This window comes from Coregonus clupeaformis, chromosome 9, assembly GCF_020615455.1.
Source record: "Coregonus clupeaformis isolate EN_2021a chromosome 9, ASM2061545v1, whole genome shotgun sequence".
Lineage (NCBI taxonomy): Eukaryota > Metazoa > Chordata > Actinopteri > Salmoniformes > Salmonidae > Coregonus > Coregonus clupeaformis.
The window spans coordinates 48,022,748-48,042,376 of NC_059200.1; the positions used below are offsets into that span (position 1 = coordinate 48,022,748).

The 19,629-nt window shown below is 42.4% G+C and overlaps 1 protein-coding gene across 1 annotated transcript in view; it reads left to right on the plus strand.

The window, feature by feature from the left end:
- LOC121574021 (gamma-aminobutyric acid receptor subunit beta-2) overlaps positions 1-19,331 on the plus strand; it is an 88,560-nt gene extending 69,229 nt beyond the window's left edge. The window contains exons 7-10 of the mRNA XM_041886534.2: positions 1,787-1,939; positions 8,166-8,410; positions 11,514-11,654; positions 17,116-19,331. Of these exons, the coding sequence (XP_041742468.1) occupies positions 1,787-1,939; positions 8,166-8,410; positions 11,514-11,654; positions 17,116-17,454 (878 nt within the window). The 3' untranslated portion in view covers positions 17,455-19,331. The remainder of the gene's footprint in view (positions 1-1,786; positions 1,940-8,165; positions 8,411-11,513; positions 11,655-17,115) is intronic.
- Positions 19,332-19,629: the final 298 nt, after the last annotated feature.

The following is a 19,629-nucleotide window of genomic DNA, read 5'->3' on the forward strand; positions in this document are numbered from 1 at the left end:
GGCATTGGTGGAGAGTTTGGAATCTGATTGATTGATTGCTTCTGTGGACAGGTGTCTTTTATACAGGTAACAAGCTGAGATTAGGAGCACTCCCTGTAAGAGTGTGCTCCTAATCTCAGCTTGTTACCTGTATAAAAGATACCAGGGAGCCATAAATCTTTCTGATTGAGAGGGGGTCAAATACTTATTTCCCTCATTAAAATGCAAATCAATTTATAACATTTTTGACATACGTTTTTCTGGATTTATTTGTTGTTATTCTGTCTCTCACTGTTCAAATAAACCTACCATTAAAATTATAGACTGATAATTTCTTTGTCAGTGGGCAAACGTACAAAATCAGCAGGGGATCAAATACTTTTTTCCCTCACTGTAGGGGGAGGTGGGAGGAGAGTGAGGCTCCTATGAAGGGGGAGGAGTGATGGAGGGTCCAGAGAGAGAGGTGGAGGGGAGACTCCGTGGTGGTGCCGGAACAGATGTGGGACGTTCCCGCTTCAGCCGAACTGGCACAGGCCCCTCAGAAATGGAGCATGCTCATGTGTTATTTAAAAAATAAATGGTTTGATGGAATGATTTATTCATAATCTTACATTTTCATATTCATGAATTTGTCATGCAAGCAGGCAGGAGTACAATGGTATTGTATATAGAGGGTCGGGGAAACTACTTTATTGAATTGGATCAATATAATGACACAGAGTGCGTCAAACAATTACAGAGTTCATGTGTCCCCTTTAACTGGTAAACCCGACGTTTTCTGATGCATAGAGAATGTACAGTAGTTATAGCTCATCCGTATCTCTATGGGCTGTGACTGCACTGCTTAGGCATTGAGGATGGGGGATTCCCATTTTCTACTGCAGCCCGCTGAGACTAGTAAGGACTGACCCTCAGGTCACATGGAGAAGCACACATCAGCAGAAATGGTTGGCATTTATCCAATACAACCCCCTATGTTGTGGTAAGGACAGAAAAATGCCCTCTATTAACAAGATTGCGACACCTCCCCTCTGTAACCGTAACAACCCCACTGTTTCATTAGTCGTTGAGGAAACCCTTCCTGCATCTCTAATTGCCGTGGGCTGCACACTAAACTCACGAAAACTAACTGTGAACTACTCACTGGAGATGTGTGCTGGAGGTGTTTTTATGCCCACTCTGTCATATATTCACCTTTCTTCTCCTACTCCTCCTGCACCTGCTGTTTAGCTTTTCCTCAGCTCCTTATACCGTGGGTCCTTCTTGATGTCAGCTCTAACGGTCCTCCCTCGCCTGCCATTGTAATAGAATAATACAACCTAACTAAAATACAACCCAATCCCCAAGGACACAAAAATATGCTGCCATACATGTAATGCTGCCATACAATGGCCTGCTGGGTTTATTTCAAAGAAAGCCTAGATAAGCAAAAATAGAGGGCTCTCCTAGGCAGGCAAAGAACCCCTCTCGCCATACATATAGATATAGGCATAACTGATAGTGCAAGAGAATGCTGATGCCACAGAGTTAAAACCAGAACCAGGATTTTTTCTGCTGAGTGTTTCCCCATCAGAGATATTGGAGAGGACAACAGGGAGTGGAACCCTTCAGGCAGCCTTTGTCAGGCAAAGGATGTTAGACCTATATACTGTAGACATAGCCTCAGGAGGCAAGCATAAAGCAAGGTAAAGTCAATAGAAACTGATCCGGATGAGAGGACAGAGGAAAATAGCAGTGTCTTACACACCACTTGTATGTATGTTAGTCTTGTGTCATCTTACGTTGACAATGTCTACTCTCCCTATAGGATCCTACCCCCGACTCTCCCTCAGCTTCAAGCTAAAGAGGAACATCGGCTATTTCATCCTGCAGACCTACATGCCCTCTATCCTGATCACAATCCTCTCCTGGGTCTCCTTCTGGATCAACTATGACGCCTCCGCTGCCAGAGTGGCTTTGGGTAGGGACTTGTGTGTCATGGATTTTTTTCATGTGACCAGTGACTAAGCTCACGACAACATTAGCCAAAGCACAAGCCTGAGGCATGGTTTAGCTACTGGGAATCCATAGTGTAAGGGCTGGATTCAATCCGTATCGTGGATGTATCACGGAAGATCCGCAATTTTTTTTAAACGGGAATTTCTGATTGAGCTAACATATGCAGCATTTACCATGAATACAGTCTCCGCGACCATGGGAACTTGCCTTTAATTGTCAATTGCGCTATAAAGCAGATCTTCAGAGCTATGGATAGAAAAGAGCCCTAACACTACATCATACTACATACTAACATAATGGTATGCTGTTTCTTTTCACAAAGATCTATAGTGGTTTTGAATCTAATCTCTAATAGTTTCACCTTGTATTGCCAAAACATATTTTGTTGAGTTCACATGAAGGACAGGGAGGATCTAAAAGATTTGTCCACATTTATGTTTTACTTTAACTTTTTCAAATCCAATAAAAAATTAAAAAATGTGCCACGATGCAGAGTAAAATAATTTAAATTAACATACAAATAGTAACACAAAAGGAACAAAATATACAAGAATGGAGCTATATACAGGGAGTACCAGTACCAGATCAATGTGCAGAGGCACGAGGTATTTGAGGTAGATACAGTTTGTTACGCTACAAATGTATTCTAAAAAGATTAAATTGTTTTTTTCCTCATCAATCTATACAGAATACCCCATAATGACAATGCAAAAACAGGTTTTTAGAAATGTATTAAAAATAGAAAATGGAAATATCACATTTACATAAGTATTCAGACCCTTTACTCAGTACTTTGTTGAAGCACCTTTGGCAGCGATTACAGCATCGAGTCTTCTTCGGTATGATGCTACAAGCTTGACACACCTGTATTGGCGGCAGGTAGCTTAGTGGGTAAGAGCGTTGTGCCAGTAACCGAAAGATCGCTGGTTCTAATCCCCGAGCCGACTAGGTGAAAAGTCTGTCGATGTGCCCTTAAGCAAGGCACTTAACCCTAATTGCTCATGTAAGTCGCTCTGGATAAGAGCGTCTGCTAAATGACTAAAATGTAAATGTAAAATATTTGGGGAGTTTCTCCCATTTATCTCTGCAGATCCTCTCAAGCTATGTCAGGTTCGATGGGGAGCGTTGCTGCACAGCTATTTCCGGTTCTCTCCAGAGATGTTCTATCGGGTTCTGGCTGGGCCACTCAAGGACATTTAGAGACTTGTCCCGAAGCCACTCCTGTGTTGTCTTGGCTGTGTGCTTAGGGTCATTGTCCTGTTGGAAGGTGAACCTTCGCCCGAGTCTGAGGTCCTGGAGCAGGTTTTCATCAAGGATGATATTTCCCTCGATCCTGACTAGTCTCCCAGTCTCTGCCACTGAAAAACATCCCCACAGCATGATGCTGCCACCACCATGCTTCACCATAGGGATGGTGCCAGGTTTCCTCCAGACGTGACGCTTGGCATTCAGGCCAAAGAATTAAATATTGGTTTCATCAGACCAGAGAAACTTGTTTCTCATGGTCTGAGAGTCTTTAGGTGCCAAACTCCAAGCGGGCTGTCATGTGCCTTTTACTGAGGAGTGGCTTCCGTCTGGCCACTCTACCATAAATGCCTGATTGATGGAGTGCTGCAGAGATGGTTGTCCTTCTGGAAGGTTCTCCCATCGCCACAGAGGAACTCTGGAGCTCTGTAAGCGTGACCATTGGGTTCTTGGTCACCTCCCTGACCAAGGCCCTTCTCCCCCGATTGCTCAGTTTGACCAGGCGGCCAGCTCTAGGAAGAGTCTCGGTGTTTCCAAACTTCTTCTACTTAAGAATGATGGAGGCCACTGTGTTCTTGGGGGGACCTTCAATGCTGCAGAAATGTTTTGGTACCCTTCTGCAGATCTGTGCCATCGACACAATCCTGTCTCGGAGCTCTACGGACAATTCCTTCGACCTCATGGCTTGGTTTTTGCTCTGACATGCAATGTCAACTGTGGGACCTTATATAAACTGGTGTGTGCCTTTCCAAATCATTTCCAATCAATTGAATTTACCACAGGTGGACTCCAATCAATTTTAGAAACATCTTAAGGATGATCAATGAAAACAGGATGCACCTGAGCTCAATTTTGATTCTCATAGCAAAGGGTCTGAATACTAATGTAAATAAGATATTTATGTTTTTTATTTTTAATAAATGTGCGGAAATTTCTAAAAACCTGTTTTCGCTTTGTCATCATGGGATATTGTGTGTAGATTGTTGAGGATGTTTTGTTTTTTAATCTTTTAGAATAAGGCTGTAACGTAACAACATTTGGAAAAAGGGAAGGGGTCTGAATACTTTCCGAAGGCACTGTATGTACATAAAGGCAGGGTAAAGTGACTAGGCATCAGGATAGATAATAATAAGAGTAAGAATAAAGAACGGAGTTGTAGCAGCATATGATGAGTGTGAAATTGTGTGTGTATATTTGTGTGCTTGTGTAGTGTATGTGAATGTGTGTGGGTTTTGTGTGAGAGTATCAGTGTAGTGTGTGTGTGAGTGAATATATATAGTCTTGTGAGTGTGTATAGATAGTGCATAGATAGGGTCAATGCAGATAGTCCAGGTAACCATTTAATTAACAATTTAGCAGTCTTATGGCTATTTAGCAGTCTTATGGCTTTGGTGAAGAAGCTCTCGGAGCCTGTTGGTCAGAGAGCCGATGCTCCAGCACCGTTTGCCGGACGGTAGCAGAGTGAACAGTCTATTGCTTGGGTGGCTGAAGTCTTTAGCAAATTTTTCAGGCCTTCCTATGACACCGCCTGATATAGAGGTCCTGGATGGCCGGGAGCTCGGCCCCAGTGATGTACTGGGCCGCCCGCACCACCCTCTGTAGTGCTTTGCTGTCGAGGGCGGTGAACTTGTCATACCAAGCGGTGATGCAGCCAGTCAAGATGCTCTGGATTGTGCAGCTTTAGAACTTTTTTAAATCCGAGGGCCCATGCCAAATCTTTTCAACCTCCTGAGGGGGAAGAGGCGCTGTCGAGCCCTCTTCACAACTGTGCGTGTCTGTTTGGACCATGTTAAGTTCTTAATGATGTGGATGCCAAGCAACTTGAAGCTCTCGACCCGCTCCATTACAGCCCTGTCGATGTGGATGAGGGCGTACTCTCCCCTCTTTCTCCTATAGTTCACATTCAGCTCCTTGGTCTTACTGCCGTTGAGGGAGAGGTTGTTGTCCTGACACCACACTGCCAAGTCTCTGATCTCCTCCCTGTAGGCTGTCTCATCGCCGCCGGTGATCAGGCCTACCACCATCGTGTCGTCAGCAAACTTGATGAGGGTGTTGGAGTCGTGCGTAACCACAAGGTCATGGGTGAACCGGGAGTAAAGATGGGGACTAAGCACCCACCCCTGAGGGGCCCCCATGTTGAGGTTCAGCTTGGCGGAGGTGTTGTTGCCTACCTTTACCACCGGGGGCCAGCCTGTCAGGAAGTCCAGGATTCAGTTGCAGAGGGAGGTGTTCAGTCCCAGGGTTCTGAGCTTGGTGATGATCTTGGGGGGGATTATGGTATTGAACGCTGATCTGTAGTCTATGAACAACATTCTCACATAGTTAATTCCACTCTTGTCCAGGTGGTAGAGGGCAGTGTGAAGTGCAATTGAGATTGCATCATCTGTGGATCTGTTGGGGCGGTATGGAGTGGGTCCAGCGTGTTTGGTATGATGGTGTTGATGTGTGTCATGACTATCCTTTCAAAGCACTTCATAATTACAGATGTGAGTACTACAGGGTGATAGTCATTTAGACAGGTTACCTTGGAGTTCTTGGGAACAGGGACAATGGTGGTCAGCTTGAAACATGTTGGGGTTACAGACTGGGACAAAAAGGGATTTAAATGTCAGTGAAGACACTTGCCAGCTGGTCTGCGCATGTTCTTAGAATGCATCCTAGTATTCTGTCTGGCCCGGCGGCCTTGGGAGTGATAACCTGTTTATAAGTTTTACTCACATCTGCCACGGAGAGCGAGATCACATCTGGAACAACAGGGGCTTTCATACAGGACTCTGTGTTGTTTTCCTCAAAGCGAGCATAGAAGGCATTTGGCTCGTTTGGGAGTTCTGCGTCACTGGGCATCTCACTGGGTTTCACTTTATAATCTGTAATCGTCTGCAAGCCCTGCCACATTCGACGAGAGTTGGAGCCGGTGTAATAGGATTCCACCTTCCTCCTGTATTGTAATTTTGCATGCTTGATGTCTCGTTGGAGGTTGTAGCGTGCTTTTTGTATTCGTCCATGTCCGTGTCCCATTCCTTGTAAGCGGTAGAACAGATATTGCCTGTAATCCATGGTTTTTGATTTGGATACTTTCGTACATGTATAGTCACTGTGGGGAGGACGTCGTCTATGCACTTATTGATGAAGCCCGTGACTCCTCAATGCTATCAGATGAATCCCAGAATGTATCCCAGTCTGTACTAGCAAAACAGTCCTGTAGCCTCGCATCTGCTTCATCGGATCTCTTCCGTATTCAGTACATCACTGGTACTTCCTGTTTGAGCCTCTGGGTGTGTGCTTTCTTGTTTGTTCATGGCCCCATACAGTTCATTGAGTGCCAAAGTGGTGTTAGCTTGTGGAGGGATGTAGACAGCCATGATAATTATGGATGAGAACTCTCTTGGTACAAAAAAGGTATGCAGCTTACCATGAGTTATTCTATGTCAGGTGAGCAAATGCTTGAGACATCCTGTTCTTGTTTATGAAAAGGCACACCCCTCCCCCTTTGGACTTGCCCGAGGCTGCCGTCGTCCGATTGTGCCATGTTCATAGATTGGGCCATCCAAGTTTCTGCGAGGCATATAATATTGCAGCTTTTTAAGTCTCTCTTATAGGAGACTCTCGAATGAAGCTCATCCATCTTTTTCTTGAGTGACTGGACATTTGGACAATAAAATGGAGGGGAGCGCTGGTCGATTTTCTCTTCGTCTCAGTCTAACCAGGATGCCAGCCCATCTACCGCATCTACGTCTGCTGCATTTTGGTACTCCATGAAACAAAGGAATAATGTCCAGTGTGAACAAAAGAACAGCTCAGTCAGAGTTGAAGTCGAAATCGAGGTTAGTAACTGTTAATCTGATATTCAAAAGTGCTTGGCAGTCGTGTGACAATAGTATGAATTCTTGTTACACAAAAAGTAAAGATAAACACGAAAAAAGTAACTAAATAGCAAAGTCAGGTTGGAACTCGTAAGATGGCTTGGGAGAAAAAGCATGATGCAGCAGCATTACGGAACACAACATTCGAGATGCTTCCTAAAGTAGAGTGATGGATGACTGAAGTGATTTGTTTCCACTCTGATTTGAGTGCCTCTGCATTTTAGGTTCCCTGTATTTTGGAAGTCATAATTTTTCGCTGTCATCCTTCATTGCGTAAGTCTGGCTCATGAGGTCTGCGGTGCTGCCTGCCTGCCTACATAGGATATAGAAAGCTCCATTCTCCCTCGCCTGTCCCCATCGCTGGCTCCCTCGATAAGAGCAGCACTCTCCTTGATTGGAGACTGACCTGCATTTATTTATCCGAGAGGGGAGGGATGTATGGGATTTAATGAAAACCATAAGTAATGCTTGATAATGGAGGCGGCTGGACAGGGGGTTGGTCAACCCAGATCAGACCCCAGTTCAGGAACCATTTGACTCTGTCCTGCTTTCAGTCATTATAGGCACTAACAACAAATATAGGTGTGGCTGGTGCATTGCAAATGTATATGGATGCAATGCACAGCTTCTATCAACTTGTCATTGACCAGAATCAGAGGTGGACTATGAAGTCATTTACAGATTGCATGCAGAGTCAATACGGGAAAAAAAGCCTAATTAATCTGTGATAATAAAGGAGTTGAAACAAGAACATATTGAATGACATCAGTTAGCTTCACCATATAAGTAGAAAAACACCAAGACCCCTTTTATTAACAGTGAGTTGACCTCCCATTTGACTGTCGTCATTAAACAGAAATGGTTGTGAAAGCCAACAGGAGATTCCTTGTCAGTCACAGCAGTCTGCTTGCTAGCACATTCAAATGTCAAATGAAAAGCAGAACGAACCTGATGTATCTGATCCCTCAGATCTGTGGTTAAGGCTTAAGTTTCTCTCTCTGTGGGAGTCCTCTGCTAATGAGGTGGACTATTGGTCTCCAGTGATGATCTGCGATGATGATGGGCGGTTTATTTTCCCAGGAATCACCACTGTGCTGACCATGACCACCATCAACACTCACCTGCGGGAGACCCTTCCTAAAATCCCTTATGTCAAGGCCATTGACATGTACCTGATGGGCTGCTTCGTCTTCGTCTTCCTGGCCCTGCTGGAGTATGCCTTGGTCAACTACATCTTCTTCGGCAGGGGACCCCAGCGCCAGAAGAGGGCGGCTGAGAAAGCAGCTGTAGCCAACAACGAGAAAATGAGAATAGATCCAAACAAGGTACAGTACACACCATGCACTGTACACTACCGGTCAAAAGTTTTAGAACACCTACTCATTCAAGGGTTTTTCTTTATTTTTACTATATTCTACATTGTAGAATAATAGTGAAGACATCAAAACTATGAAATAACACATATGGCAGCTTTGCACACTATTGGCATTCTCTTAACCAGCTTCATGAGGTAGTCACCTGGAATGTATTTCAATTAACAGGTGTGCCTTCTTAAAAGTTAATTTGTGGATTTTTTTCCTTCGTAATGCGTTTCAGCCAATCAGTTGTGTTGTGAAAAGGTAGGGGGGTATACAGAAGATAGCACTGTTTGGTAAAAGACTAAGTCCATATTATGGCAAGAACAGCTCAAATAAGCAGAGAGAAACAACAGTCCATCATTACTTTAAGAAATGAAGGTCAATACGGAACATTTCAAGAACTTTGAAAGTTTCTTCAAATGCAGTCGCAAAAACCATCAAGCGATATGATGAAACTGGCTCTCTTGATAAACAGGAATGGAAGACCCAGAGTTACCTCTGCTGCAGAGGATAAGTTCATTAGAGTTACCAGCCTCAGAATTTGCAGCCCAAATAAATGCTTCACAGAGTTCAAGTAACAGACACATCTCAACATCAACTACTCAGAGGAGACTGTGTGAATCAGGCCTTCGTGTTCAAATTGCTGCAAAGAAACCTCTACTAAAGGACACCAATAAGAAGAAGAGACTTGCTTGGGCCAAGAAACACGAGCAATAGACATTAGACCGGTGGAAATGTGTCTTTTGGTCTGGAGTCCAAATTTGAGATTTTTGGTTCCAACCACTGTGTCTTTGTGAGATGCGGTGTGGGTGAACGGGATGATCTCTGCATATATATTTCTCACCGTAAAGCACGGAGGAGGAGATGTTATGGTGTGGGGGTGCTTTGCTGGTGACACTGTCTGTGATTTATTTAGAGTTCAAGGCACACTTAACCAGCATGGCTACCACAGCATTCTGCAGCGATACGCTAAACCCATCTGGTTTGCGCTTAGTGGGACTATCATTTGTTTTTCAACAGAACTTTGACCCAACACACCTCCAGGCTGTGTAAGGGAAATTTGACAAAGAAGGAGAGTGATGGAGTGCTGCATCAGTTAACCTGGCCTCCACAATCACCCGACCTCAACCAAATTGAGACGGCTTGGGAAGAGTCGGAGCGCAGAGTGAAGGAAAAGCAGCCAACAAGTGCTCAGCATATGTGGGAACTCCTTCAAGACTGTTGGAAAAGCATTCCAGGTGAAGCTGGTTGAGAGAATGCCAAGAGTGTGCAAAGCTGTCATCAAGGCAAAGGGTGGCTATTTGAAGAATCTCAGTGTGTTATTTCATAGTTTTGATGTCTTCACTATTTGTCTTCACTATTATCTACAATGTAGAAAATAGTAAAAATAAAGAAAAACCCTTGAATGAGTAGGTGTTCTAAAACTTTTGACCGGTAGTGTACATGGTTTTCACCTTCATAGAATACCCAGTATTTTAAGGAGTAGCCCACTGGATAGATGATACAAATTACTGTATGTAATCACAGGCTTGAAAAGAACCAAATGCTCTAGGTAGTGAATCATCTTTGTGTACATTTAGATAAATTCTTAGTTTTCATACAATGCTTACTTTATAAAAATATGACTGCTTAGTCTGTCCTGTATCGTGAATCGCTGTATTAGTTGTTCCTGTCCAGTCTGTTCTCATAAATTCACTGTGATTTCACTGTGAACCCACAAACACACATGCACACTAATTTGAGAGCTGACCATTTCAGATGAAAGCAGTGGCATGACCTGATTCTTGAGCTTTACTGTGGAATGATCTGGAATGAATCTGATGTTTTCTCTTTTTCTTCTTCGCCTTATGAAAGTGAATTTAATTATTGAAAGAACTGACTGTGAAGCTAAAAGTAGTGAAGACATGGAAGGTAATAGTGTCACCACTTCAAATGGGGGGGTAGATTAATGCTACTCTGCCTTACCGTCAAGGAGAACAAGCCTTAATAAGCCTACGCCAGTCCTGTGTTAATTCCAAATAAGGCTCTTTGCCACCTGAAACACAGGCAGAGAGAGTGATTTCTCAATGTGTTCTTTTGCCTAAATGAAATGGAATGAAAGGCCAAGAAACATTTAAAGCCCCTAAGAGAGCCTGTGGAGCTTATGAAGTGAAGAGTAGTCTTCCTGTTACATTTACCTGTTTTAAGCCTTGTTTATACCTGGTGCTATTGCAGCGTTCACGTGCTAGTCGGAACTAGGAAATGTCCGACTTGCTAATAGGCTGTAGTTATGCACGTGCTGCGTTCAACCAGTTAGCAAATCGGAAATTGCAGAGTTTCCTAGTTCCGACTATTAGGTGAACATGGCATAACATGTGACCAGATTTCCTGGTCCCTCACTATATGCAGATTATTTGATAATAATATGTATTAATTTATTTTAAGGCTATTGATCCCATAGGTCAGTGGTGCTACCTGTCAATTATTTTAGAGACCGGTATAATGATGATTTAAATGGTTTGACCATCCAGATCTGTTTAGACTTGATTGTTATCCAGATACAATGGATCCTTGACTACCTCCGGAGGTGGTCAGGAAGATCTGATCACAATCCGATCACAATGCATCTTTTAATCATCTACACCTGTCAAAAAAATGTGGGCACAATCAGAATGTGGACAAGATCAAGATAAAGGACACATGTTAAAGCCAGGTATAAACGGGGCTTCTATGTCCTGAAAATGTGATTAAGTATTGTAAAAGCTTTTCTCTTAACTACATGTTAAGTGGGTTAACTGAATGAACACAGGGTGTATCAGACTCTGTTCTGTTTTCAGGTTGACACTTATAAGAGAAAAAACATGCATTGGATAGAGATTTGGATGTTGTGGACTGCATTTAAATAAAGGGATGAATAGTAGTTTCCTGTAGTACTAAATTGTGAGTAAAAGTATGGTTTTTTTTTCAGTGAAATGTGATAATTGCAGCAACTGCCTCTCTGACCATGGTTACATTAAACAGAATTGTCTATTTTGTGTTCCCTCTCCTAGCAGCTGACCCAAGTGACTATAATGATTTTGTATTCTTTCAGTGGTTGGTGGGAAATGTAGTTCAGAGAGACGATACTCTGTATGCGAGAATGAAACAGAGGGATATTGACGCTCATGACTCAATGTGGGAACCAATCTTTGTGGACGATGCAGCGATGGGACTAGGCGAGCAAAAGAATAAGGTACTTGATTAACAATTGATAGTGACAACATACAGTAAAATGCACAGTAAAAAGAACCCAACTAGAACCACTTTTGTATTTCCTTTACACCACTTATTAAATTGTACCTATAGTTTCCACCACAATCATTGTCCTCCCCTCCACTTTTAGACACTGGTTTCCACATTCTAAACACATTTTCATTTTATATACTTATCTGCCGGACTATATATGGTAACATCTAGCAAATAAACACTGTGATTGATAGCTTCCCATTTTAGTAGATGGTGAATACATGATAAGCTTCACTGTGCAATCATGTGTGAAATTCACCTTGCCCTTTCTGTCCTCAACCCTCTGCCATACGGTATTGTACATCTTCTGGAAAATGGCGGAAAAGCACCTCGTCTTTCCAGGGAGGGAATTATCGGCAGTGGTGGAAAAAGTACTAAATTGTCATACTTGAGTAAAAGTAAAGATACCTTAACAGAAAATGACTAAAGTAAAAGTGAAAGTTACCTAGTAAAATACTACTTGAGTAAAAGTCTAAAAGTATCTGGTTTTAAATGTACTTAAGGACAGTGGTATAAAAAGTACTCTGTTGTCATACTTCAGTAAAAGTAAATGCTATACATCAAATTCCTTATATTAAGCAAACCCGACAGCACAATTTTCGTATTATTTTTGATTACGGACAGACAGGGGCACACTCCAACACTCAGACATCATTTACAAACACAGTATTTGTGTTTTGTGTGTCCGCCAGATCAGAGGCAGTAGGGATGACAAAGCGTTATATTGATAGGTGCCATAATTCTGTCCTGCTTGAGCATTCTAAATGTAACGAGTACTTTTAGGTGTCAGGGAAAATGTATGGAGTAAAAAGTACAATATTTTCTTTAGGAATGTAGTGGAGTAAAAGTAAAAGTTGTCAAAAATATAAATAGTAAAGTAAAGTACAGATACCCAAAAAACGACTTAAGTAGTACTTAAAACTATTTTTACTTAAGTACTTAACACCACTGTTTACCGGTGGCGCTAGCCACATGGCATGTGGGGTTGAGGTGGTCAGCCAGAGACGACTCCACCGGGAGAAGAGTGAAAAACCCGGATTCCTCCATTCCTAGCATGTCCAGGCAAGGGGTGTTGAGTTGAAGGAACAAAATAGCAGGCATAATTACAAACATATTTTAATCTAGTATTGGATGACTAAAACTACTTATACGACACAAAGTGTAAACAGTGATAAAGATAAAAGACAGTGACAACACCAGTGTTGGTGTTTATCACCATCACTGTTTACACTTTGTGTCATATAAGTAGTTTTAGTCATCCAATACTAGATTAAAATATGTTTGTAATTGTGCCTGTTATTTTGTTCCTTCAACTCAACATTGTCAGGGAGTATAACTCACTGAAAGAAAGCAGTAAGTACAGTATGTCTTTCACATTCTATAGTAAAAGGGACCCACAGTTCACCCAAATAAACATTATTTTATCAGGAGGGGCTGTTACAAAATTGTAAAGAGGGATTTCTTGGTATGGATTCTAAATGAAGACATTAGACCTTAGGCTATTCATTCATTACTTGTAGCATAATTAATAATACATATTAAGAGTTTCAATCCAAAACTATAAATCCATTTTCAGAAATGTTGGTAAATTTGCTTTTATTGTTTAAAGAACATATGAAAGAGATTGGTGTGTTTTTTTCACCATCTAATCATGGCATGGCAGACATGTATTTATTTGAAATCTATCACTTGATGGTTTCATTTCAGAGAGACAAATAATCCAGAGAATTAAGTAGTACTGCTAGGTTCCATTTAAAATATATAGTTTTGATATCACACTTATGGGGATTCACTCTAGCGGAATCTCTAACTGAAGTACCAATCACAGCATCTGTTGGAGACAGACAGGTCGAGAGGCGAATGAGTTGAGCCCCGAGGTTGACACTAAGGAATGTAGGACTCCAGCTCCTGTCGATAGTGTTGAGTACTGACCGAAAGGAAAGTTTTGCTTCAAGTATAATGAATTTCCTACTCCTAGCTATCGAGAGTTGGTTAATCCTTGCCGAAAGGCTTTAGCTAACTTGGCTAGCTAGCTGGAAAGCTAGCTAACCACACCATCATTACTACCTGCAACATGGTACTATTGTTAGCTCCCTTCTCTCATCTAATTTTCACTTACGTTTACTCGTGTTAATTAGACCGACTGATTGCCTCACAGCTCTACGGTTGTGGGAGTATATCTACCCAAAAGCGAACTGCCCCAACGCGGTTCCCTTCAGCTAGCACTGTACTAGCTACGAGGTAACTGCTAGCTAGCTAACGCATTACTAGCCTCGCGGCTTAGTGTTCACACAGTGCTCACCCTAGCTAGCATTAGCCGCAAGGCTTCTAATTAGCAAGCTCCCGCGTAACAACAGGCGTCTTCATATCAGCAAGCCCTGCTCTGTACAATGGCTACTGCTGCCCCATCCCAAGGCGAACCTAGCCAGGCACTCAAACCCTCAAGTTCTTTTGCTTGCGTTTCTATGATTGCGGTGAAGGATTTTCACCTTCAATGCATCAATTGCCTGGGAAGGGAACATGCTCAGGCAGCACTCGATGACCTCAAGTCCTGAGAACATTGTAAAGTACTGACTAGAGTCGATTCCATCCCCTCACTGTCTGACGAATTGGTGCCAGGGAAGGTGAGCTATGGGATGACGAGGACGATGGCGGGATTCATCTCGTGGGTCTCCTCGACTTTGAAACTGAGATGGAGGGTGAAGACACCACTCTTCCACCATCTCAAATCCCCATGTTTCCAGTCCCCCAGGATGGAGGAGCTGCAAATCTCCCCCACCTGAAATTTGGGCTCTTTGACATTTGCAAGCGAGCCACAGCCAAACTCGGCATCGAGTGGCCGGCTCCCTTGTGAGGTCAGGGTTCCGTAAGGGACCTGTACGATGGGAAGAGTCTTCCATACCACTCGGCCCCAGTCAAGCAACTGCTTCTCACAGTACCCTCTCCAGCAAGATCCAGGTTAGTGGTGCCCCTTGCCTGGACATGCTAGGGATGGAGGAATCCAGGTTTTTCCACCCTTCCCCCAGTGGATACGTCTCTTGCTGACCACTTCAACCCCACATGCCATGCTGCTAGTGCCACCAGTAATTCCCTCCCTAGAAAGACGAGGTGCTTTTCAGCCTCCATTTTCCAGAAGACGTACAAAGCCTCGGCCAAGTCAATCAGAGCACTTAATGTGACCTCTTTATTGTTGGCATATCAGGCTGAGTTACTGGAGGAGATGGGGAAACAACTGGATTTGGATACCCTAAATCCAGATACTTGAGATGAGATCTGTATGATTACAAACCTTAACATCCACGCCATCCTTAGCGCCATCCAAAGCTGTGGTCACACCATGAGCGGTAGTGGGAGAGATGGCACTTTGGTTAAGCCTGTCCAGCTTAACAGACAAAGAAAAAGTGGAGCTGCTGGATGCCCCAGTGACACCCAACGAGTTGTTTGGGCCCACTGTCGCCGCTATGCGGCAGAAGTGTGACATGCATAAGAAAGAAGGCGAAGCCTTCCCCACAAACCCGGGCCCTGTGGCAGCCCGTTGGTCACAGCAACCTGCTCCACAGCGGATAAGGGGCAACAAGCTGGGCAAGGCGCAACACGCTGTGGACGCTGCAAGGTTCCGCCCTCTCAACCCCCCGAAAGGGGGCAAGAAGGGCCAGCCAACTTAGGGTGCAGCCCTAGCGGCAGAGGAATATTGTGTCCCTGCCCTATCCAGACTCTGTCGTGTTCAACGTGAGCCACTCTCTCCTTATGCGAGTGCGTTTTGAATAGACCCCGTTCACTGTGTAGCAGCACATCCCATTTAATTGCTCACATGGGAATGTGGAGGAGAAGCACTTTACCTCCGATTGCCATCCCCCTATAGGCTCTCCCCTCGTCACCCTCAAAAATCAGGTTCCAGCCAGGGATGAAAGTCAGCATGTCTGTTACTCCTGAGTCTGCAACACTCTGACGTTTTCCTATTTACCCTGCACTTGATTCATGCAGTGGGGCCTGTGCCCGCTCTACCTCTCCTAGCCGGGAGCGAGCGGCTGGGGAAATGTTTGTTATTGATAGCCCTACTTTCTGAGGGAGGGCCAGACAGACCAGGCACATAGCTAGCTGTTCTACCGGATTAGGATTAGGACATCTGGGTCACCAGGATGTTTCCTTCTTCCTTTTAGCTACATTGGTTGACGACTTACGTCATTGTGTCGGCTACTCTCTTGCACGAGCACCCGCTCGGTGACACAGTATACCTATGCCTGTTGCCACTCTACTGAGGGCACAGTCCTAGAGGATCAAGCATGTTTTGAGAAAAACACTATGCATATGCCTCGGACACATTACGAGATAGCCCAGTTAACTGGGATACTCTCTGCCCTTGCGGTGTTATCAACTTCTGAGAGTCCGTTTTTTGCATCTATCCAGACTGACTCCACATGAGGGTAGTTTGGAGGCTCCATCAATATATGGTGGAAACGTACCTCTAGGGATGTACCTCTAATGTACCTCTGCTTCTGTCAAGGGTGATGCCCCACACTTTCCCTCCGTTAGCAGAGTGAGGTAACAGGCTTATCTCGATGACCAGGGATGCCCTGGTTGGCGGAGATCACTCTCCTGCTAACAACCATCCCTGGCGGTTGCCGTTACGCAGGGATCGTCAGACCCATGCATACTGAGAAATGGACCACCCTCACCCAGTGCAATGGCCCTCTGGCCGTGGCCCGTGAGATGTAAAGACTGAATGCGACAGACCTACCACTCGAGATCATCAGAATCCAGAATCTTTACGTTCACTGTGGAAACTAGTAATGTGCTTTTGAGAAGTGTTATGACCTGAACAGATCATTATCTTAATGCTCTGTATCCAGGAGTTTTTATGCTTCATCGCCCAACCTTTCTTTTACAAAAGAAAACATGTTTACAAATAAATATCAATACAGTTATATGAGATCTGTATGTAAAATATTTACATTTGAGTCATTTAGCAGATGCTCTTATCCACAGTGACTTAGAGTTAGTGCATTCCTCTTAAGATAGCTAGGATGAGACAACCACAAATCAGAGTCAAATATACAGGATAAGAACATTGCATACCAGCTAAACTGAGTGTACAAACCATTAGGAACACCTGCTCTTTCCATGACATAGACTGACCAGGTGAATCCAGGTGAAAGCTATGATCACTTAAAGGACATACAGCCAACTTGACACAACTGTGGGAAGCATTGGAGTCAACATGTGCCAGTATCCCCGTGTAATGCTTTTAAAATCTAAAAATAATGAATAAAAGATTCTGAGAACAGTGATATTTTATACTCACATGAAGGTACCCATAAGCAATCATTTCTGATGAAAAAAAAAACGTACAAAATTGGTGGATATAGCATTTTGTAACTAAACTCTTTATATCATTTCTCACCTTCTAGATGGACCCACACGAAAACATTCTACTGGGCACCATAGAAATTAAAAATGAGATGGGAGCGTCGGAGCTGACCCTTGGTCTCAGTGACCCCAGGAGCACAATGTTAACTTATGACAGCTCCACCCTGCAGTACCGCAAAGCAGGGCACAACTTTGGACGCAACACTCTGGAGCGTCATGTGACTCAGAAGAAGAGCCGGCTACGGAGGCGTGCTTCCCAGCTGAAGATCAACATTCCCGACTTGACTGATGTAAACTCTATCGACAAGTGGTCGAGAATGATCTTCCCCACTGTCTTTTCCTTGTTCAACATTATCTATTGGCTCTACTACGTCAACTAAATGGACTTCAGCAAGGGCAGAACAAAACAAACAACAACAAAAATGTTGCTTGTTTTTCTCTGAATTGTTATCATTTTGCTGTTTGTTCTTGCAACACAAGACTGAATTACTAAAACAAAATCAGGACTGATTCCATTTGACCTTGGAACACCTTAATTGCTGGCTAACACATGAAAACCTTAAAGGAGAGAAAGATTAAGAACATATATGGTGCCTGTACTAGAGTTTATGATTATAATTTTACAAGTAGAATATTTAGTAAATATAGTATTTTATCATTTTTTTATGTTTGTTTGCGTATGTGTTTATGTTATATTTGTACAATATATATCTAATTTGTTGCCAAAACATAGTTAGAAATATTAATGATATATTGATTTTAAAATGACTCACAGACCACAAAGACATTCCTTAAAATAGCTACAAGCACATTCAGGTAAATCTTTTCTAAGATTCATTCCTTCAAAGAGGCAGATGTAATAATATTTATCCTAGAATTGATTTTGTCTCTATATTGTGAAGTTTCACATGTTAATAGTATTGCAATATTAAGTAATAGTATGAGGGTTTTAGGATTATCCAACCTTTTCTACTTTGATATAGTTGACAAATCATATAATTTATTTTAAGCATTATTTCAATTCTAAGAAAACATTTGATAGTGTAGTAGATATTTTTTTTAAACAGAAACTTACATCATTCCAAACCTTGACAGAATAAACTAGAAGGTAAAGCTTATAGACTATTGACATTGAAAGCTAAAGCACACCTTACAGAGAAATGTATCACTAAGCCTTTGATTCCTGATTTGACATTGTTTTCTTAGCTTATTCACTCAGAAAAGGTACAGAATATTCACTTGATTGATTAACTTTCAAGCCCCCTGTCAACTGAGAAGTTGAATATATTGCAAAAAAGTGAAAGAAGCAGAGAGAAACTGAGAAAGAGAATGCTGCATTAGTCATCAAAGCAGTTTAAGAGTCAGTGATACAGGGACGGCTACTGTATATGATCAAAGATATCTCAAAGATAAATGCACAAATGTGTATCTGAATATTGTCCTTTGTCCATTTCAGTCCTTTGTTCACATATCCTTAAGATTACAGGATACAATTATGTATTTGTTCATAATTGCTCTGCATATAGATATACAGAAACAAACATTGGCTCTAGTTTGTTAAGAAAACATTAGATAACATCTGATATGTCATTCCAATTCCTAATGACTGATGACATTGAGCCAGCAGTTAAGGCGTCTATCATGGGCATTTCGTGATGCATCACAAGCCATTATTTTCGATCACCATGATGTGTAAATATCTCTTGTATATGATTGTTTAAAAAGGAATGATATCTATCACAGTTCCAGAGGATCCATCCAGCATATGTCCATGACATAATTCTCTTCAGGAAGCTGGAAGGATTTGAATGACGGTTTTGAGCAGCTCCACATACTTTAAATATACATTCAGTCATTACTGCCATTTATTTTTCAAGCATGCAGGTTTCGATATTAACCATACAAAAGAAAGAGTGTGAAAGAGAGAAAAGCCTGCTCTGCAAGCTGGTAAGATAAACCAGAATACATAAAAGCACAATAATGCTCCAAATCTCAATTGAAAAGGGACTATCCTCTTTTTTTTTAAGATATGTTTCTTTTTGGTTATCAATGCATTCCATTACTCTACTTTTCTGCCAAATGATTACTATAAGTATACTGTAACAATACTACGTTTCTGTCTGTTTTTTACCTTATTGGTGAAACTCCATAAAGAATCACCCCTAGGTATGGCATTGCCGGTAGTAGAATCAGCATTCAACATACAGTGCATTCGGAAAGTTTTCAGACCCCTTGACTTTTTCCGCATTTTGTTACATTACAGCCTTATTCTAAAGTGGATTACATTGTTTTTCCCCCCTCATTAATCTACAAACAATACCCCATCATGACAAAGCAAAAACTGTTTTTTATAACATTTTGCAAATGTATTACAAATAAAAAACAGAAATATCACATTTGCATAAGTATTCAGACCCTTTACTCAGTACTTTGTTGAAGCACCTTTGATAGCGATTACAGCCTCAAGTCTTCTTGGTTATGACGCTACAAGCTTGGCACACCTGTATTTGGGGAGTTTCTCCCACTCTTCTCTGCAGATCCTCTCAAGCTCTGTC